This window comes from Netta rufina (genome assembly GCF_964035555.1).
Source record: "Netta rufina genome assembly, chromosome: 29".
Lineage (NCBI taxonomy): Eukaryota > Metazoa > Chordata > Aves > Anseriformes > Anatidae > Netta > Netta rufina.
Window position 1 is genome coordinate 2,520,028 of NC_140153.1, and position 19,384 is coordinate 2,539,411.

General features: G+C 53.9%; 1 protein-coding gene across 1 annotated transcript; it reads right to left on the reverse strand.

The window, feature by feature from the left end:
* Positions 1-6,438: 6,438 nt before the first annotated feature.
* On the reverse strand, positions 6,439-19,084 carry MEX3A (mex-3 RNA binding family member A; the record flags this gene model as incomplete). The annotated part of the gene is made up of 2 exons (XM_084303110.1): positions 6,439-7,544; positions 18,601-19,084. 2 exons carry the CDS (start codon positions 19,082-19,084, stop codon positions 6,439-6,441), a joined length of 1,590 nt encoding a protein of 529 aa, XP_084159236.1.
* Between the last annotated feature and the right edge of the window lie 300 nt (positions 19,085-19,384).

Genomic DNA, 19,384 nt, shown 5'->3' on the forward strand with positions numbered 1-19,384 from the left:
CCAAATCCTTATACTTTTTTATTAAAAAAGCAACATAAAAACCCAAACGCATCTTTTTAAAAAAATACATATTATTAGATCCCATTTTTTTTTTTCCCCTCTATAAAAATAACTTCAGGACTTTGACAGAAGGTACCAGTCGGTGGTCTGTTATTTTGTTAGGCTTTTCGTTCGTCGATGTGTTTGCTTCAGAAAAATAGTACCAAAAAAAGATGGAATTTCTGGGGAAGTTAAAAATGATAACTGATCTTGTTTACAAGTTTACTTTACATTCTGCTCTGTCTGGGATCACTTGGATCTACTATAGATTAAACAATATGGATAGCATCTACTATTTGAACTAGTTAATTTTATTTTAATCTTTACTCTAGGATTATATGAAATAAATTTGAGCGTTTATTATTATTATTTTAACTTTTTTTTTTTTTTAATACCCATCAACGCAAACTTTTTTTTTTTTTTCTTCTTCTCCTTTTTGGTTAAAAACAAACAAACAGAAAAAAAAAAAATCTTATTTTAACATGCTTCTTTGAAAGGCAACAGAGCAGAAGCATCCCCCCCCGCCGCCTCGCGACTGTGGGATGCGGGACGAGACCCCCGGTGGGCTCCCGTCCGTGGGGTGGCCACGGGGCCTGGGCCCTGCCAGCCCGGTGGGGACGGGCACAGCTCGCTACGTGTCCCGGTGCCCTCCTGGTTTGGGGACGGGTTCGAGTTTGGTGCACCCAGGGCCGTGCCGGCTGCGGAGACGGAGCCAAATTCGGCCCAGGGGAGGCAGGGGCCGGAGCTGCCCCAGCACCGAGCGGCCCCGTGCACCCAAGGGCCCCGCGGAGCCTCCCGGTGCTGGGGGAGAAGCGGTTTTTACGCCGGGATCGCCCCAAATCCTGCTTCCAAACGCCTCAATGGCAACATTGCCCCGTTGGCAATCTGGGGCAGGCTGGGGTCTGCAGGAAAACGAGCGAGAAAGGAGGGCGGAAGGGGCAAGAAAGGTGAGTTTGGCTTTCTGAGCGTGCCCAGCCTGCTCCAAAAAAAGCCCTTTTTCTCCCCAAAGCTGCCACCGTCAGAGCAAAGCGAGGTCACCCGGCGGCGGGCGCGGGGACGGACGGCACCGAGCGACCTCAGGACAGGGCCTGGGAACCGACCACGCGGCTCCGAGTCGTAGTGGTTTTGTCTATTTCACTTCTCCGGTTTGTAATTTCTTTTCATTTTTTTTTTTTCATTTTTTTTTCATTTTTTTTTCTTTTCCTTTTTAAATACATCCAACTGTGTTAATTTCTTATTCCTGGAAAGGGCTATCTGCACCATAACTATCACCTTTTACATACACACACGCACACACGAAAAAGGAAACATATATTAAAAACACTTTTTAAGCAATACTCTGGATACAAATGTATTTTTTAACCTACATATATTCTAAACCTTCTAAACTTTTAAGGATCACTTTATCATAAAATAAAATATCCTTTTTTCTTATAATAAATTACCTAATAAAAAGTATTTTTATTAGCCCAGTTCCTTGCTACATTTACATGTAATAAATGCATTTATTAAAATAGAATATTAAATTATAAAGAAATGTTCTAATTTTAAAATCTTAATCTTTTTTTCCCTCCTCTCTCTCTCTTTAAAAAACACCAGTAAATGCATCAAAATAAACCCTTCAAATACCAAATAAACAGGTTGGAGCATTTTGATTTAAGAGGTTCACAATAGTAACAGTCTGAGCCTTTGTATGTATGGAGATTTTTTTTTTTTTTAAGAAAGAAAGAAAAGAGAAAAAAATAATAGATATCCCTCCAGCTGAAAAATACTTTTGCAAATGGGAGCTAGGACAAGATATTTTTATAGTATCTCCTCATTAAATATAAATCCAATTTTGGTTCTCTCTCTCTCTCTTTTTTTTTTTTTTTATTTTTTGTTTCGTTTTCTGTTATGCATTATAATACACACTATTCTCTACATAATTTACGTCGATGAGGATGACATCACGGCACGGTATTATCTCATCCCTCCGCTTCCCTTTCTCACCTTCCACCCCCCCCCGCTCCGCCTCATCGCCTCTCCTCGGGGTGTCCCCTCGCAGAGCCCGGCTGGGACGCCTCCGTCCCCTCCCTGGCTGCGTCCCCAACCCCGGGAAGCCCGAAAATTTAGCCGGACGAACCCTGTATTCAGCACAGCCCCCATTTCAGCAAGCGCCCACCAGCCTCCCCCGGGCCTGATCCTGCCTGCGCCCGGCAGCAGCGCCCCGAGCCCCCCGGGTGCTCGGCGCCCTGCTCTCCGTCCCGCTGCCCTGCGCCCCCAAAACACACCCGGGGGTGGCTGGGCCCCCCTGGCGGGATGGGACACGGCGGGGACGAGGGAGCCCCCCAAAGCCAGGACCGTGACCCCCCCCATCTGGAGGGCTCTGCTTTTAGCGGATGTTATTGCTGGTGAATTGGACCAACAAGCCTTTTATTTAATTATTATTATTATTATTATTTTTAGTCACCTATCAAGGAAGATACAAGTCAGAGCAAATAGTTAAGGTCATGGGCATTTTTCTTGTTTTTTGTTTTTATTTTTTTTTTTTAAAGATTTTTTTTTATATATATACATATATTTAAAAAGAGAGAAAAAAAAAAAAAAAAAAAGTTACGCAAATTTGTTGTTTTAAGCCCCGCAACCGGGCTTCCCCCTAGGACAGGGCCCGGGTCTGAGCCTCTCCGGGTGCCCCCGAGGGGCTGGGGGGGCGGCGGGGCCGCGGTTCCCCCCCCCACCCGAGCCCCCTGCAGCCCCTCGTGGGCCAGAGGTAGCTCTCGGTGCGTTTACAGCGCCTGGTTTTTTTCTTCCAAAGTTGCTACATCAAAATACGGAGTTGGTTGGGGTGGGGGGGGGGGTGGGGGTAGGGGGGCGTAGGGTGGAAAAGCAGGGGAAAAGGAGAAATCAAAATAAAAGGGGGGCCGAAATACTTCTATTCATTTTAAACTAGAACTGCTACATCAAGCTTTCTTTTAATATATATGTATATGTATATATATATGTATATATATATATATATATAAAGGTTATTGGAACTGAAGATTTTATTAAAGGCCAACTTGGAGACTTGAGTAGGAACCTCGTCTGCAGAGAGGGACAGACTGCCGCTGCCTGGACAGACGGACAGCCGGCCCCTGGTTCCGATCAGCAAGCATGGATGTTTGTTTGGGTCATTAATTCCTTTTTTTTTTTTTTTTAAACTTTTTTTTTTTTCATTTTTTCGTTTTTTTGTTTTCTAAAAAGAAAGGTTTTTTTTTTTTTTTTTTTTTTTTTTCTCTAACATTTTTCAGCATGCAGGAGGCTTTTACATCGCTTTTCGCTTGCCGGGGGAAGGGGAAGGGATAAAAGGAGCGGACGAGGGCCCCCCTTATCCCTTACCCCCTTACCCCTCCAAATCCCTTAGGGTCAGTGCTAGCACAGGTCCCCCCCGCCCCGGGCCCCCACACGGGTGTCTCCTTCCCCCCTCCCCGCTCCCCCCCAACCTCTTCACAACCTGGCATCAAAGAAAGACATTGACCAAAAACTTGCTCACATTACCACGAACAGACTTCACTCAGCCAAGAACGACTAGTCACTCAACTAACAGATCGGCCCCGGGGGACTCGGCCGGGGAAGCACTTTGCCATTGCGTTTCCAGCTCAAGCCCCTCCGGTACCGACACGAACATCTCCGAACGCCCCCCCACCTCCCAGAATGGTGATTGGAGCACCCCCCTTTTCCCCCAGCTCTTGCCCCAACCACTCTCTTGCCACCATCGGGAGGATTTTTTGGGGGGAGAACGGCTCCGACGCAACCCCGGGGCGCGGACGAGCGGAGGCGGTGGCGCGCGGGGTGCGGAGAGGTTACTGCCCGGCGCGCAGAAATGCTCCCCCCCTCTCTCCCTTACCCTTCTTCTACTGGGACCAGACCAAAGCCAGACTTTGAACAAGAACCAGGCTAGTTTAGGAAGGACGTGGCTGGCCACAGGGCCGAGGCAGCGCCTCCCCCGGGCACACGCTCGCGTCCCAACCCGCTCCGGGCACCAGCGGCTACGCGCGCCGCAGGGCACGGAGAACCAGGCAGCCGAAGGTTTCTTAAAGCTTTGGGGAGGAGGCGAGTACACATTCGACCTGACAGTGTCCCTTTAGCACAGCATTAGTATTTTTTTCTTTTTTTTTTTCTTTTTTTTATCTCTTTTTCCGAAACATCAGCATCCATTACAGAACCTAGGAACAGCGTCCACCCCTCCATCTCGCCCCCTACGTCATATTTTACCGTCGATGCACGAACGGTGGAGGTACATCATTTCACGCCCCCTCCACCCAGCATCTGGAGATTGAAAGCAGACCTTTATCGATGCAGAGCACCGGAGCAGCCTGCCCCGGCACCGGCAGCAAGCGGCAGCAAACCGAGCAGAAGAGGGGATGTTCCCAGGAACATTATTACGATGAAAATAAAGTCTCCTGTAACTGAAGGGAAAAAAAATCTCAGGCGATTTTTATTGGTATTATCATTATTATTATTTTTTTTGCTGTAGAACTGTCTCTGCCAAGTTGTGAAACTTGCTGGTTCAGTTCTAAATCAGGGTCCAGGATCTGTGAGCAGAAGTCGAGGGGCAGGAAATGGGGAAGCGGTGGTGGTGGGAGAAAAACTCTATATATAATTTATATATACATATATATATATAGGTGCTCGATGAGTTAAGTGCCTATATATATATATATATACACACATATATTTATAGATAGGTATACTGGTACTTGATAGGTTAATCCAACACACATCTTTACCATCACGGCATTTTGGCATCCACAGACTGGTTGAACAAACCTGATGATGTTAAGATGCTGGCTTGCATCTTGTGTGCATTGGCACAGAAGCCAGATTCGAAGCCCGTCCTCTCCCAGTTCCCAATGGTTTAGAAAGTATCTGATTTAACAAAACCAGGAGTCTTGAAATGATTAAAGGATGTTCAACAAGGCAATTCTTTTTTTTTTTTTTTGTTTCGTTCTGAAAAAAATATAATATATAAAAGCGGCCAACCTCAGGAAGATCCAGGTAAAGGACAGCTGAAGAGGTTTTGGTCCATAAAGAAATACTTTTTCTTCTTTTTTTTTTTTTCCCCCCACTCGGTTTTGGGTAACAAAAGTTTTGGTCCAGTTTAAAAACGACGACAACAAAATTATATATATAAACTCGGGGTTCTTTTTTGCTTTCTGTTGGGATGCATGTTGGTTTCATATGGGCTCATTGCCTGTATTGCATGATCGTCTTTCTTAGGTTTTGGTGTGATATATATACTTTTTAAGAAAAGAAAAGCACAATGTTACAAGTGTGTGTGTGTGTGTGTGTGCACGTGCGCTTGCGTGTTGCATGTAGCTGCAGCTGGCATCACTTGGAAAAAAGGATGAAGAGTGAACTACAGAAACGCGGAAGTCGATACACTCCCCCCACGGATGGGAACTCAGGACTGCTTTTGAAATACCCTGTTAGTGACTCCTGATTCGTCTGATGAACAAATCCCTGCTCGGATAAGGAAAAAAGAACAAAGTTCCAAACTCCATGGTGGCTCAGAATAATAAAATAAATGCTAATCGCCCAGTGTGATTCCAATAGGTTCTTCCAAACCTTCTTCAGCTTCACCGGCGTCAGTTTTATTTCTTCTTCGTCTTTTTTTTTTTTATTTTCTTTTTTTTTTTGTGGCTTTTTTGTTTTTGTTTTTTTTTTAGAAAAAAAGGAAAACAATAAAAGTTCTTTAGCTGCTGTGGTTTTTTTGTTTAAATCTTTGAGGTAATACAGTTGTGCCCTCGTTCTAACAGGTTCCCAGAGGTTGATGGTTTCTTTTTTTATTTTTTTTTTAAATCCCCGACATCCGTTTTCCTTTCTTTCTATTTGTTTCTTTCTGAGCTCCCAGTTGGGCTGACATCCCTGGGGGGGAGGAGAGTAGGGGCTTCAGACCAAGATGAAGATTGAACATGGCTGGAGAAGAAAGGCTGGCAGGGCCCTCCCCGCATCCCTGCTCCCTTCCCCGTCCGATCGAGATGGCCTGGCTTGGTCAATGCAGAGAAGTCCCAATCTCACCACCAAAAAAAACTGAACTAAACCGCTTTGCTTGCGAGATCCGAGTGTGCGTTCAGAGTACTTGTTTTAAAAAAGACATCGCAGGCTGGAGCATCGTTCGCCCTTCAAAATTTCTGGCTTTGCTATTCATTTTAATTTTATTATTCACTTTTTTTTTAAAAAATAACATACATTGCTTGTAAAATAATTTCTTTTTTTTTTCTTCTTCTTCTTCTTTAAATTAATTTATTCTTTCATTCGTTTGTTCTTCAGATGTCATTATTATTATTATTATTATTATTATCATCACTTTTCTTTCCTGGACCCCCCCATGCTCCCTTCCTACCCCCCACCCCAACCCCAATGCCCTGCTCTGTCTCTTTAGGAAAATATTCTAATGGCCTGAGTGGCTGCAGCGTGGCAAACCGGGCACTCCGGATCAGTCCTCTCGCAGATCCTCACGGCACACTCCATGCAGAAGAGGTTGTGGCCGCACGGCACCAGCGCTGCCGTAACTTCGCTTTCGAAACACACCATGCACTCGCGGCTGCTGGAGACAGACGTCCGGGCAGCGGCAGTCGTCCCCAGCTTGGAAAACCCTTGGAGCGGCTCTCCTTGGGACCGCCTGGGGAGACCAGAGAGATTGGGCTCTTGGATGGAGGAGGATGGGGAGCGATGTGAATTTGGGTGGATGGCACCAGTGCTGCTGGAACGCTGCTGTTTCGAGAAGAGCACCGAGACAGGGTTGGTGTTCTCCTGCCCAGCCCACATCGGGGCGCCCGACTCCGGCACCCCGTAATACAGATCTTGCTTGTTCACGCCGTAGTTGGGGAAGAGGTAACCATAATTGAAGTCGTTTTGGTCATTCAGCCGGGGTGTCTCGTAGACGGGGTCAACGGAGCAGTCGCCAATGCAACCCAGGCTGTTCTGCCGAAAGGTGGAGAGGGGTTTGCAGCCCGGCGCCGGCGTATGGACCCGCCAGGCCTCCGAGTAGCGGTTCTCCATGCCGGAATCGGGGCTGCTGGAGAGGAAGTCATTCTCATTGTTGTACTCCAGGATCTTGCCCGTCCTCACCGCGATGTGGGTCTCGATCTCCTCCCGAGCACGCTCCACGTTGCCCGGCGCACCTGTGATTTCGAAGACGGGGTCCCGGTCCCGACTGGGCGTGATGATGTAGGTGTTGGTCTGCTGCTGGATCCGCTTAATGGTGGCGCCCTTGGGGCCCACCACCAAGCCCACCACGCGGTAGGGCACGCGCACCCGGATGGTGACTTGCCCCGGCAAGGTGGGAGCGCTGCCGAAGGTGGTGCCGGCTTTGTTGCGGGAGGCCCTGATCATGGAGAAGTGCTCGGCTGCGGAGATGATCTCCCGCCGAGCCATGGCCACATCCTCCCGCCGCCCTGTCACCATGAAGACCGGCTCCTCGCCTCTCACCGGCGTCTTGATGTAGGTGTTGGTCTTTGCCCGCAGGGCTTTGATCTTGCAGCCTTGGGGAAGAGAAGGAAAACAAGGCAGGGAGGTTAGAAAGGATGCCTCTCTCACCACCCTCCCTTCTTCTCAGGAAACCAGGACAAGCCACCTCGTTTCCAGCAGGCTGTGTGCACCGTGCCACTGCCCAGGGGCAAAACATGAGGGAAAGACCTTTACTCCCTTAACGGGGACAGACAAAATGCCAAAGGTTCCCCCTCACTCATAGCATAGCAGGAGTGTCTCCCCCTCCAGGAGCCCCCTCTTCTGCCATGCTCAGGAGGGCGCTGCCATTTTGTGCGCTGCCCCTCACCATGCAATCCCCCTCGGATGCTTCCCCTCAGAAAGCAGCCATCCTTCAGAAACCACCCCTCAGAAATTTCCCATCCCCAGGAACCAGGGAGGGCTTGAGCCCTCCCCATGGGCCAGCGGGCTCTGTGGGGAAGCCCATCCTTGCCAAGACCTGGGCCCTGCCATGTTGCCCCTCAGCGAAGATGGCCGCCCCAGTTGCCCCTTGCCACTAGTCAGCGTGTTTCTCGGTACAGCGGCAGGATTCCTCTCTGCATGGAGACTTTTGTCCTAGTGTGGGGCTTTTGGTGTGAATCTGTGGTGCGAGCCAGACTCCGTTCTTTTAGGACAAGCCTGGGGGAAGCGGAAGAGATGCAACACTTCAGGCTCCCACCTCAGACATTGTGGGACCCCCGCTGTCAGCACTGCTGGGGGCTGGCGGGATGCTACCGTTTGCTTTGGGGCTAAAAAAGCACAGAACAGGGCAGGGCTGCCCTCCTGCACCGAGGCAGAGCCCTGCCACGGTGCGTGCAGCCCTGCTCCCCACCAAGGGCTGCCTTCTGCTCTTGGCCCCTGCTTTGGGGCATCGAACACCGGTGCCACACGGCTCCCCACCACAGCGGCCCAGGCACTCGGACCCTTTCCCAAGATCACTTCCCATGCCATCCACTTGTGATGCCAACGCCCACCCCCTGGAGCCCACCAAGCCTATTCCCTCTGCTCCCGACAGCTCAGAAAATGTCTTTCTGCTTTTCCAAAAAAGGCAAGAGACTTTTCACTGTGCTTTGGCTTCCAAGTCTTTTTTTTTCCAGAAGGGTTTAGAGGCAGCAATGCGACTCCAGGTTCCTCGATGACACTAGGATGCCATCGAGCCACTAAATATTTTTACAGATGTGGCACAGTTTTCTAAACTACTTCTGGAAGCCCTCCCCGCGGCTGCCCCTCTGACCCTGCTCTCCAAAAGCCTCGCTCAGTGCCTGAAGGCATTTTCAAAGCCTTGGCACCGAGTTCCCATTCAGACTGGGGCTTCCTCTGTGGGAGGAGGTTTGCTCCAAGCTTGGGTCTCTAAGAAAAACTAAAAAATGTGCTTCTCCAGGGTACTGCATTCCTCCTAGTGAAAATGGAGTTAGGGGAGCATTCTGCCCTGGCTTCCCAAGCATGCAGGTGTCTGGACACATCAGGCTCAGTGCTCATGGAGCAAAAAGATCAGGATATTGTGTAAAATCACCTGTCCCTGCAACCTCCTCTCCCCAAAATGAGCCCACCTCTTCTCTCCTGCGACTGTTTGACACCACCCAAGCTTTCCACAGCACACTATGCCGACATCACACTTCTAACACAAAATGACCCGCCAACGATGCTTCTGTGACCAGGAAATTAAGATTCCGCAGCTGGTAGGCTGGAACATTATTATTTATACACACCCTAATAAATAACAACATCTCTCCCAGCTGGGAGCTGGGGGCTGCCACTCGCTTAGCGCTGCCACTTATCTGCAGCTCGTCTCACGAGACGCGGACTTGTGACATTGGGGTACTTGCAGGAACGTAACGATCCCACCACCCCCTAGCATTAGGGAGAATTGAACCCTGCACCTTCAGCGATAAAAGCGGAACCTGGTGCCGCTGCAGATGGCAGGAATGTTTCTCCAAGCTCGCAGCGGTGGCACGCGCCACGCGTGGCTCAACCGATAGCTCCAGCTGCACGAAGCAGAGGCAGCCAGCCCGACGGGTCGCACTCCCTCTCGCAACACCACGCGGGCACTGGAGTGCAGCCTCATCCCCCAACGAAACCTCCCGGCACAGCTTTGAACCCCCCTTCCCCTCATTTGTCAGAGGGTTTTGCCATGGGTGTAGAAACGCAGGGCATGTGCAGGCAAATCCTGACTTTGCTGCAGACTCCCACTGCAACTTTTAACTCCTCAGAGTTACTTTGGCTCGCCGAGCCTCGGTTCCCGGTTTGTAAAATGGTGAGAATTGCTGTCTCTTGCTCTGCGTTACCACAAAACTTCCTGTAACAATTAGTGTGGTGATGCTGCTGCATTAAACGCATCTCTAAGCCACTGATTTCATGCTCCCGGGGAATGGAAACGCAAGATCTGACACAGAAAGAGCCAGGCAAATCCTGAAAGTCCAAAGCAAATCCAGCCCCTACCAGTCCTGTGTAGCCAACACGTTGCTCCCCACGGAGCTTGCACCCTGAAGTATATCTGCAATGCTTTGCTTAGCAAAGTTTTTAAACAGTCCATGTGGACCAATGGCTGCCTACAGCGGTGTATTATTAGTACTTGGGAAACTCGGTCAAAGAACAGGACAACTGTAGAATAAAACCAGAATAAAAACATGCACACAAAGTAAGAGAATAAAGGCTCCCCCAGGGTGCCCACGGAGGGCAGGATAAAATTGTATGGGGTTACCTGCATCCTCCACAACCCCGAGGCAGGCTGGGCTGCTCCTGGCCTGTCCTGGGCAGACGTACGCCTGCTCCACATCTGTGACTCTGGCTCCGAAGATGGAGATTCCATCTTAGGAAGATTAACCAAGATGCCACCATTTCCCCAGGGATATCACCGAAGCGTCACACGGCAAGAAACGGGGGTGTTAGCAACAAGCATCCACGCTGGAGATGAGTCCCGTGCACTGCTGGGGACTGAGGCAGGGTTTGCTGAATTCCCCCACGCCCCACGTCCTGCCTCCTAGGACCGCGAGGATGGCTCTCGCTTGAACAGGGTCCGTAGGTAGGGATTCATCAGGGCTGGGCGTGGGGTCGGTGTTTTTTAAGGCACGGGACAATGCCCGTGTGTGGGGGGAGAGGGATCCGAGCCCCGCATCACAGGGAACAATCGAGGAGGTGACACGGAGGGTCAGGCAAGCAGAGCAGTGACAAAGGACAGGGGCTCCACGCTGGGGCCAGATGGAAGGGAACAGTGGCAAGGAATACACATGAATGAGGGCAAGCGTCAGCGAGTTACATGAGCTGGAGAGGGTGGGAGGGAGCCAGGGATGGAGGAAAGGTGATGGAAATGGAGGGGAGAGACAAGCTGTGATCCCGCAGGGCGAGGAGGAGAATGAGGGGTGTGGAGGCCAAGGGAAGACACCCCAAAGAGGCAAACGGGAGACGGGCAAGGAGAGAGAACGGCAAGGGAAGGGGAGGGAAGATGGAGAAACGGACAAAAGGACGCATGGTGCAGTCGATGGTGTGAGAAGCAGGGGGAGGAGGGAGGGAGGGTCTCTGTGCAGGCCTGCAGACAGGAAAGCCAGCTTTGCGGAGGCAGACAGATGGGGGATCCTGCGCTTAAAAACTGGAGAAAATAACCCCACAGGAAATGAGACCAACTCCATCCAGACCAGCAGGTTCAGTGGCCCAGATCTCCTGCAGCTCTAAATCGGTGCAGACAACAGGCCAAGCCGTAAGCAGCGCAAATCCAGATAACTCCACCAACTTCCAGGAGGGCTGCACTGATTTACATCGGCTAAAACCAGGCTGCGCTGCAACCTGATGTAGCCGCAGCTCCTTGCCTACCCCAGCCCCAACCTCGACCTTGCCACACACCGCAAAATAGGGGCCGAGCTCTCCGACACCGCTCTGCTTCTGACGGAGCGTGCCAAGATCAGAATATGGCCCTTCATGTCCTGGCCAGATTAGTAGCACAGACTAGAGTGCTTTTTCTTTTTTTCTTTTTTTTTTCTTTTTTAATGAAATTTGCCCTGTGTGTTTTTTTTCATGAGAGGCTTTCTTTGTGCGTAACCGAAATTTGGAAACAATGTGCAACAAACTGCTTTGCTTGGTAGATTGTTAAAAAAGGGGAGAGAACTGCTTAGTAGTAGGTGGTGTTAAAAATGTAAAACTAAGAGGAGGAAAGGACCTGTAGGAACTATACTAATGTGTAACTTTGCTGTAGCATTCTACTCTTTAAGGCAGTGTGCAGACATCAGCTAATTGATCCCTGGCAGACTCCTGCCAGTTAGATTTTTATATTAGAGAATTAAGCTCTTTCTTGTTGTGTTTCCACTACCTAGCTTCTATTATTCTGATTTTCTTTTTTTTTGCCAGTAACACAGATCCCGAAGCATTTTGCGAAGGAGGCTCGTACGATCATTTCCTCCCCCCCACCCCTTTTTTTATTTCCTCCCCCCACCCCTTCTTCCTTTTTAACTTCGGTTAACTGATTGCCAATTGACTCCAAGTAAATGTGTTTGCAAATTACCCTAGTAAGCCACAAACCTTAACTTGCAGGAGCAAACCCTTGAGGGCTGCCGAGCCTCCGGCACCCAGACCAGTCACCTAACTGGAAGGAGCCCACAGAGCACGAGCTCTGGCTACAAATAAATAAATAAATCTGGCCTAGACGTTGCCAAACTGGAGACGGGGGCAAGTCAGGGGGTGATTCAGATGCGGAGCCAAATTCTCCCCTGCATTAGGGGTAAGCAAACCCATCAAAACTAACAGGGAAGGCGTAAGGAGCTCGAGCCACCTTGCCAAGGTGACGAGGGTGTAGGATACGTCCAACCTGACTGCCGCCTACTTTGCTTTTGCTCATCCCAAACCTTTCCTCACTCGGAGCGGCCCAAAACCAACGCGGTTCCGTGGGACCTCGTGGTTTACACCGAGGTTCCCGTGCGCTGCTCTGGCGGTGGCAAAAGGCCTTAAAACAGCTCCAAACCTTGCACGTGCCCCCTGCACGGGGCAAATGCCAGCAGGAGGATGGCGTGACAAAAAACCCAGGCGTGGCCACCATCGGGAATTTTACCCCAGTGTAAATTCAGGGTTAAACCCACAGACACCCTTCCCATTGCCGCTGCTGGAAGGCCGGATCCTGAAGGGGTGCACGGTGCCACTGGTGCAGCCTGGAAGGATCTGACCTGGCATCAGCTGCCACACCTCCTGCAGCCCCTGCACGGGCTTCACCTACAGCAGACAGCCCCGAGGTCATCCTCGCAGCTCTTAAACACACCACAGAAATCACTCCGGGTCCCTGAATTTCGTGGTTTTGTCAGACACGAGACCAGCTCTCCAGACAAAAGATTTTTAGTCCTCTTCTCATTTACACCGAGGCTCCTTCACGCTGCTCGGGCGTAAGTTACACCTGTAAATACCCCACTTCGGACATTTTGACATTGCCAGTGTGGTATTAAAGAGCCTAAGGGCAAATTAGGACTTTGTCTTTTTTTCCTGTTATCATCATCATCAAATTAAAGGACCATAAAATCAGCAACCATCCAATATCTCTGGTAAGGTGGGGCATTCTTTTCCCATTTAAGATGAAAGCCACGTTAAAAGACAAGCACACAAAGAACATCACAAATACACCCTCCTGAATATCTGTGGGGTAAGATTTTGCTGCATTGGAAATCTGATGAAAGTGGTGTCAAAAAACACCGGCGCGCACAAAGGGACCACAAACAAACAACTAAATCCCTTCGCATCGAGGTTTTATTGCACTGATGATGCAAGTTGTGTTTACAAGGTGGGGAGGGGGGGGAAAAAAGAGAAAGAGAGAAACCAATACGGCAGAAAAATAAGCAACCGCCTCATTTTGGTGCGGCGATTTTACATCGCGATGAAAGTTGTGTTAAAAAGAAAAAAAAAAAAAAAAAAAGGCAAAACGTGAAACACACCATGGAAAAAACAACGCGACCCCGCAGCGGCAGACCCCAGCAGCCCGCCCGCCGCAGACAATCACCGCCTTGTTGTGTGGTGGTGGTGAGGGGGGGGGGGAAACGGTGCCGAAGCCCCCCCAGGTCTCGGCATCGCTGCGCCGCACCGGGGTGGGTGTGTCCGCGGCCCCCGCACGCCACGATCCCGATCCCGATCCCACCGCGGCACGCGTGGCGCCGGACGGCTCCTGGGGGGCACGGCGGGTCGGGGGCTGCCAGACAAAGGCAGGGCAAGGGGGGGCAGCATGGTGGGGGCAGTATGGGGGGGGGGGCAGCACGCTCCCACTGCCCTACATTCGGGGCCGGCTGCGCCGCGGCCGGGCTCGCGCGGGCATCCAGCAGCCGGATCTCGGGCGCGGAGCGCGCACGTCTCCCTGGAAAATTCCCTTTGTCTCTCTCCCAGACCCATTTTCTCCTCCCACCTCCAGTTCAAACCGCGCCAAGTCGATCCCGCTCTGCACTTTTTTCCGCCCCCCCCCCGTGGTGTAAATTCGGACGGATTCTCGTTAACACTCGGCAAAACGGGGCTGCCACCGCCTGCAGTCCCCCGCTCTCCCGGCGAGGCCCGGCTCCGGTTGCTGGAACGGGGTTAACGGGAGGGCTGCCGGGGGCCCCCCCGGGCCGGGTGGATGGCGTTGGCTCCCAGCTTTACGCAGCCACCAGCCGCCAGGATCTGACCCCCTCGCTGCCTCTCGGATGCTGTACATCCACCTCCACATGGTGGGTGGGGGAGCTGCAGTCATCAGACTTCCTCAATGGGAAAGGCTTCCTTGGACTATTTTTAAATGCTGGAAGCGTTGGAGCATGTTTGGAGCTACACAAAGAGCCCAATCACCTGGGGTTAGTGGGGCCTCTTGTTATTTGACTTCACCTTGCCAAGAAAGAGCAATTTATGCTAAGCTCCTCTCCCGCGTAATCTCATTCCTGTTGACAGCGGGGCCAGTTAGAGCAGGCTGGGAGATGCTTCACCGAAGGGTGGCTCTGGGGGCAGGTGACAATGGGTGCTGCCACCAACGCCAGGAGCACTGCTCTCCGAGGGAACGTATCCGCCAGGAGCGGGCGGCTTTGCCCCGCCGTGCTCCGACCAGCGGAAAGCCAAACCGACCCAGCACCTCCTCCCCACGCCTGCACACCCCCAAGTGCACAAAGAAATGGGACAAAACCTCAAACGCGCTTCCCTCCGAGTCCTGCAGCCTCCTCCTCCCTGGCTCTGTTGACAGCGGTCCAGTTTGCCAGAGGGAGCAGATTTAACCCTGGCAGCAAAGCGAGAGCTGTGCCTTCGCTCGTCCACACCTCCGCTGATTTCTAGGAAGAACCTGGATGTCTTGGGGGCTGGGGATTTCTGCCTCTTTTGAAGTTCTCGGTCTGAACGGCCAAAGCATGACACCTTCGCACACCCTCCGCCCTTCCCAGCATCGCTCCCCTCTCCGCTACAACCACACCCTCAGGGTGCACAAGAACAGGGTTCTTGCAACCCCCCAGCCCCATCACCTCCGAGGCACGGTGGTGCTTTGTCCTTACACCCTGGCAAATCGACCTGCACAGCTCCGATGACAGGCGGGGTCCTGGGGAGGGGGCTGTAAGGAAGATGCCCACAGCAGGAGGTGGCAAGTGGAACGTGGGTGCCACCAAGCACCCCGGAGCACCCTGCAGACCCCGACGGCTCCAGAACCTACATCACACCTGAGCGATGTGTCCCCGCTCCTCGCCCTAGTGGATAAAATGGGGGCACACCTGGAGGCCACGGCTCCACCACCAGCCAAGGAAGGGGACCTACTGCCAACCACGGGCAGGGCAGCGTGGTCCCACACTAGTCAAGGGACCTTTTTTATCCCTGTCCCCTCATCCTTCCCTTTCTGGTGTCCTCCCCTTTCCTCCTGCTCCCTGGCACTGGCCTCCCCGGGAGGAGCGGCTCCCGGTGGGCCAATTTGCCCAAAGTGCCAATTTTGGGGCTCCACGCTGTCCCGATGAGAGCCCCCACGCTTCCCGGCAGGCTCTCGTGCCACCGAGGAAGTGCTGCTTGAATTTGGTGCCAAACCCAGCGCTGCCACGGACCCAGACGAGGTCTCCAGCCGGTGATCGGCTCCGCTCCTGGGGCAAGCCGGAGCTGGCAAGCTCGGGCCAAACTCCTGCAGCATCCCCCAGCCCAAGCAGGGTCCCTCCCAACCAAAACCTCTTCGCCAGTCACACTCGCGTCCATCCCAACTAAAACACCCAGGGCTGAGCCCCGTTTACACCCAGGTGCCTGCACACAGCTCCAGCAACGCACAGGGCAGTCTTGGAGCAGGTGGAAATCCCAAGGCCAGAGGCACACCAAGGGCCCCCGCGCCCAGGTCCAGGCCGCTCGCGTGCGCTCGTGCCAGCAAGTTAGACTTTCAGAGGTGGAAAACATTGTACGATAACACGAATGGCGCGGCTCGTCAGATCAAAAAAGACCAAGTTAAAGAAAACGCTCAACCCCTGTTACCCATCAAAGCCCCGATACGATTTTTATTTTAATAACACTTTTTTTTTTTGTTACCCTCCTCTTTTCCGAGACGTTCCTCGCCCCATTCACCAGTACCTTCACACCACTCGCTTCCCTCGAGAGCCAGCTCCCCTCTCCCCCATCTGCAGCATCCCCAGGGGGTGCTGAGCCCCAGCGTGGCCCAGGATTTGGCCCCCAGGGATGGCGCCAGGTCCCTGCAGCGTCCGCACCCAGCTACGTCGGCGAGGCGGCCGGCACAGCCCAGCCTCCCGACAAAACCAGACCCGGGAGACATGGCTGAAGGCCTCCGAAAATAACCGGTGGGGTCCAGGATGGCTGCTGGGGCGCAGAGCTGCGGCTGCCCGGGCTCTGCCGAAGCACCCTTGGGTCCCAGCAAGCACAGGATCCGGCCCCGTCGAGCCCTGTCGGGGGGCGCAGCCTGACCCAGCCAGGGCTCCGGCCGCTAACGCTTCCCAGATGTGGGAAAACCCTCACGCACACGAAAAATGGTGGAAGAAACCCAGGTTTTCCATGTCCGCGCACACCGCTGCCCGCTGAGCAAACCCCCAAAAAAATGAAATACCCTAACACCTGAAGTCAGGGCAGCGGCGAGGCCGGGGGGGGGCACAGCGGGGGCACCTCCTGCATCGCCCAGCGTCCCCCCCCATCCCACGCCGCCCGTCTGTCTCCCAACTTTAGGGAACAAAGGGGGCCTGATTCTCCACGGCTGTGCCCCCGCCGTGCAGGGCTGCTGCCAAACCCCCTGCCCGGGGGGGCGGCCGTGCCCTCGCCCCTACCCCAGCCCTTGGCACGAGGTGGGGGGGGGATGGAAACCAAAGCAGGACACCTCGCCACCAACTCACGGGGCTCGGGGAGCGGACGGTGGCCCCCACACCCCCGGCTTCGTCCCCGGGCGAGCAGAGCCACCGGAGGCCCCATTGTTCCCGGCTCGCGTTCCAGCCCAGCGACGCGCGGCCATCAGCCCGTTCGCGCCCCTCGGGTCCCCGGCTGGCGGCATCGGCCTCACCCATACGGGTCGTCCCCCCCCCCACAAGCTCCCCTCTCTCTGCCACCCCAACAGCAGCAGGGCTCCAAAAAACAAAACAAAACAAAAAAAAACCCTCCCAGCTCAAGCAATTTCAATTCCCAACCCAAGAGGAAGCATCTGGATGTGGAGCCGCAGTCTCTGCCCGTCACACTTCCAGAGCGTCAAGTTACTTGCTTAGAGAGAGAGAGAGAGAAAAAAAAAAATCCCACTTAGCCACACTATTATTATTTTCCCCCCCCCCCCCCCTTCCTTCTGCAAGCGACACAAACTTCTCTCGCCAGCCCCGCAGTGGCTCCGCGCCGACCCCCCTGCGCCCCCCACTCGCGGAGCCGGAGCAGTGGGCGAGGGGTGACTTAAGAGTGGGTGTGGTGTGGTGTGTGTGTATATATATATATATATAAATATATATATATATATTTAATTTTTAAAGCCCTCCTCCATTCCACCTCGCTCCGAACAGAGCCGCGAGGAGAACAAAAGCATCACTGTCACCGAGCGGGGCCGGGCGCTCGGCGGCTGATGCCAAGGGGGGACCGGGGACACCCCACTCGGGACGGGGTGCCGCGTCCCATTGCGGGGTCCCCGCTTGTCCCCCGGGGCCAGGACGAGTTCAACTTTCCTAAATCCTCTCCTGGGGGCTTCGTTAGGCCCGGGGGCTGCCGCCCGGCCCGGCAAAACCCTCCCCAACCACACCCCCTCGCTTCCACGCCGAGCCCAACAAAGGGGATTTTTTTCTCCCCGCTCCAGCCACGACCCCCTGCCTCCCCCCCGGCTGCTTTTAGCCCCGCTTTTTCCTTTTGGGGTTCGGGGGCGCAGCGACACGGACACGCGTGGGCATCCCCATCACCCCTCCACCGACTTGGGGGGGGGGGGGCTCAGCCCCGGCTCCCCGCCGTGCCCGGGTGCTCCCGGGTCGCCCCTTCCCCTTTGTGTCCCCCCCCTTTGGGGCTGGCCCGGCTCGGCTCGGACAATGGCAGGGGGAAAAGCTTTGTGGGGGGGCGGGGGGAAGTTCGCGGTCCCCCCCCCCCCCTCTTTTTAAGCGGGGCGGTCCCGGTGCTAAAAAGGGGGTGGGGGGGGTGTTGCACGGTGCCTCCCGACAAAAGGGGAGTCCTGGCTAAAAAGGGGGGGTCCTGGCCGAAAAGGGGGGTGCTGGTTAAAAAAGGGGGGGTCCTGGCCAGAAACGGGGGTGCTGGTCCTAAAGGGGGGTCCTGGCCATAAAGTGGGGTGTTGGTTATAAAGGGGGGTCCTGGCTAGAAAAGGGGGGCTTGGCCAAAAAGTGGGGGGGTCCTGGCCGAAAAGTCGGGGAGTCCCGGCCGTAAAGGGGGGTGGGCCTTGGCTAAAAGGGGGGTCCTGGTTATAAAGGGGTGGGGGTCCTGGTTATAAAGGGGGGGAGTAATGGCCATAAAGGGGGGGTCCTAGCCATAAAGGGGGGGATCCTAGCCATAAAGGGGTGGGGGTCCTGGTTATAAAGGGGGGAGTCCTGGCCATAAAGGGGGGATCCTAGCCATAAAGGGGGGATCCTAGCCATCAAGGGGGGTTGTCCTGGCCATAAAGGGGGGATCCTGGCCATCCAGGGGGGGGGTCCTGTCCCGGCTCCCCCCCCCGGCTCCTCTCACCTTGCCTCCCCACGATCTCAGCCACGTGTTCGGAGCTGGGCACCGGCACGCACTCGGTGGTGTTGGAGCTGCTTTTGAGCCTCAGCTCGGCCTCCTTGTAGAGGGCGCACAACTTGGGCTCCGCCGCCCCGGCGCTGGGAACCGGGGGACCCTTCGGGGCCGGGGGCGGCGGCGGAGGCGGCGGCGGCGGCGGCTGCTGCGGCGGCGGCGGAGGTGGCGGCGGCGGGGGCTGCTGCTGCTGCTGCTGCTGCTGCTGCTGCGGGTTATTGTTGTTGTTGTTGCTGTCCTCCACCAGCACCACGGCGGCCGAGGAGGAGGAGGAGGAAGGCTCGCCTAGCCCCAGCAGGCAGAGCTGGTCCAAAGCGAGCTGCAGCGCCCGGTCATCCTCCAGCAGCGCTCTGTCTTTGCCGCTCCCACCGAAACAGCCTAAATCGCCGAAACCCCCGTTCCTTTCCATTATCCCTGGTACTACCAGGCTAGGCATGGCTAACAAAGACTTGAGAGGGGGGTTGGGTGGTGGTGGTTGGTTGGGGAGGGTGGGGGGGGGTGTGAGAGAGAGAGAGAGAGAGAGAGGGAGAGGGAGAGGGAGAGAGAGAGAGAGAGGAGGGGAGTGGGGGGGGGGGACACACAAAGAGCTCGGGAGGGGAAAAAAAAAAAAAAAAAAAAAAAAAAAGGCAGAGAGAGAGAAAAGGACCCTCCGCCCACCTCCCCTCCGCCTGGCCAAGCCCCTTTTCTCTCTGTAACCCGAGCCCAGGCACTTCCAAGCCCGCCGGGGTCCCCCCGC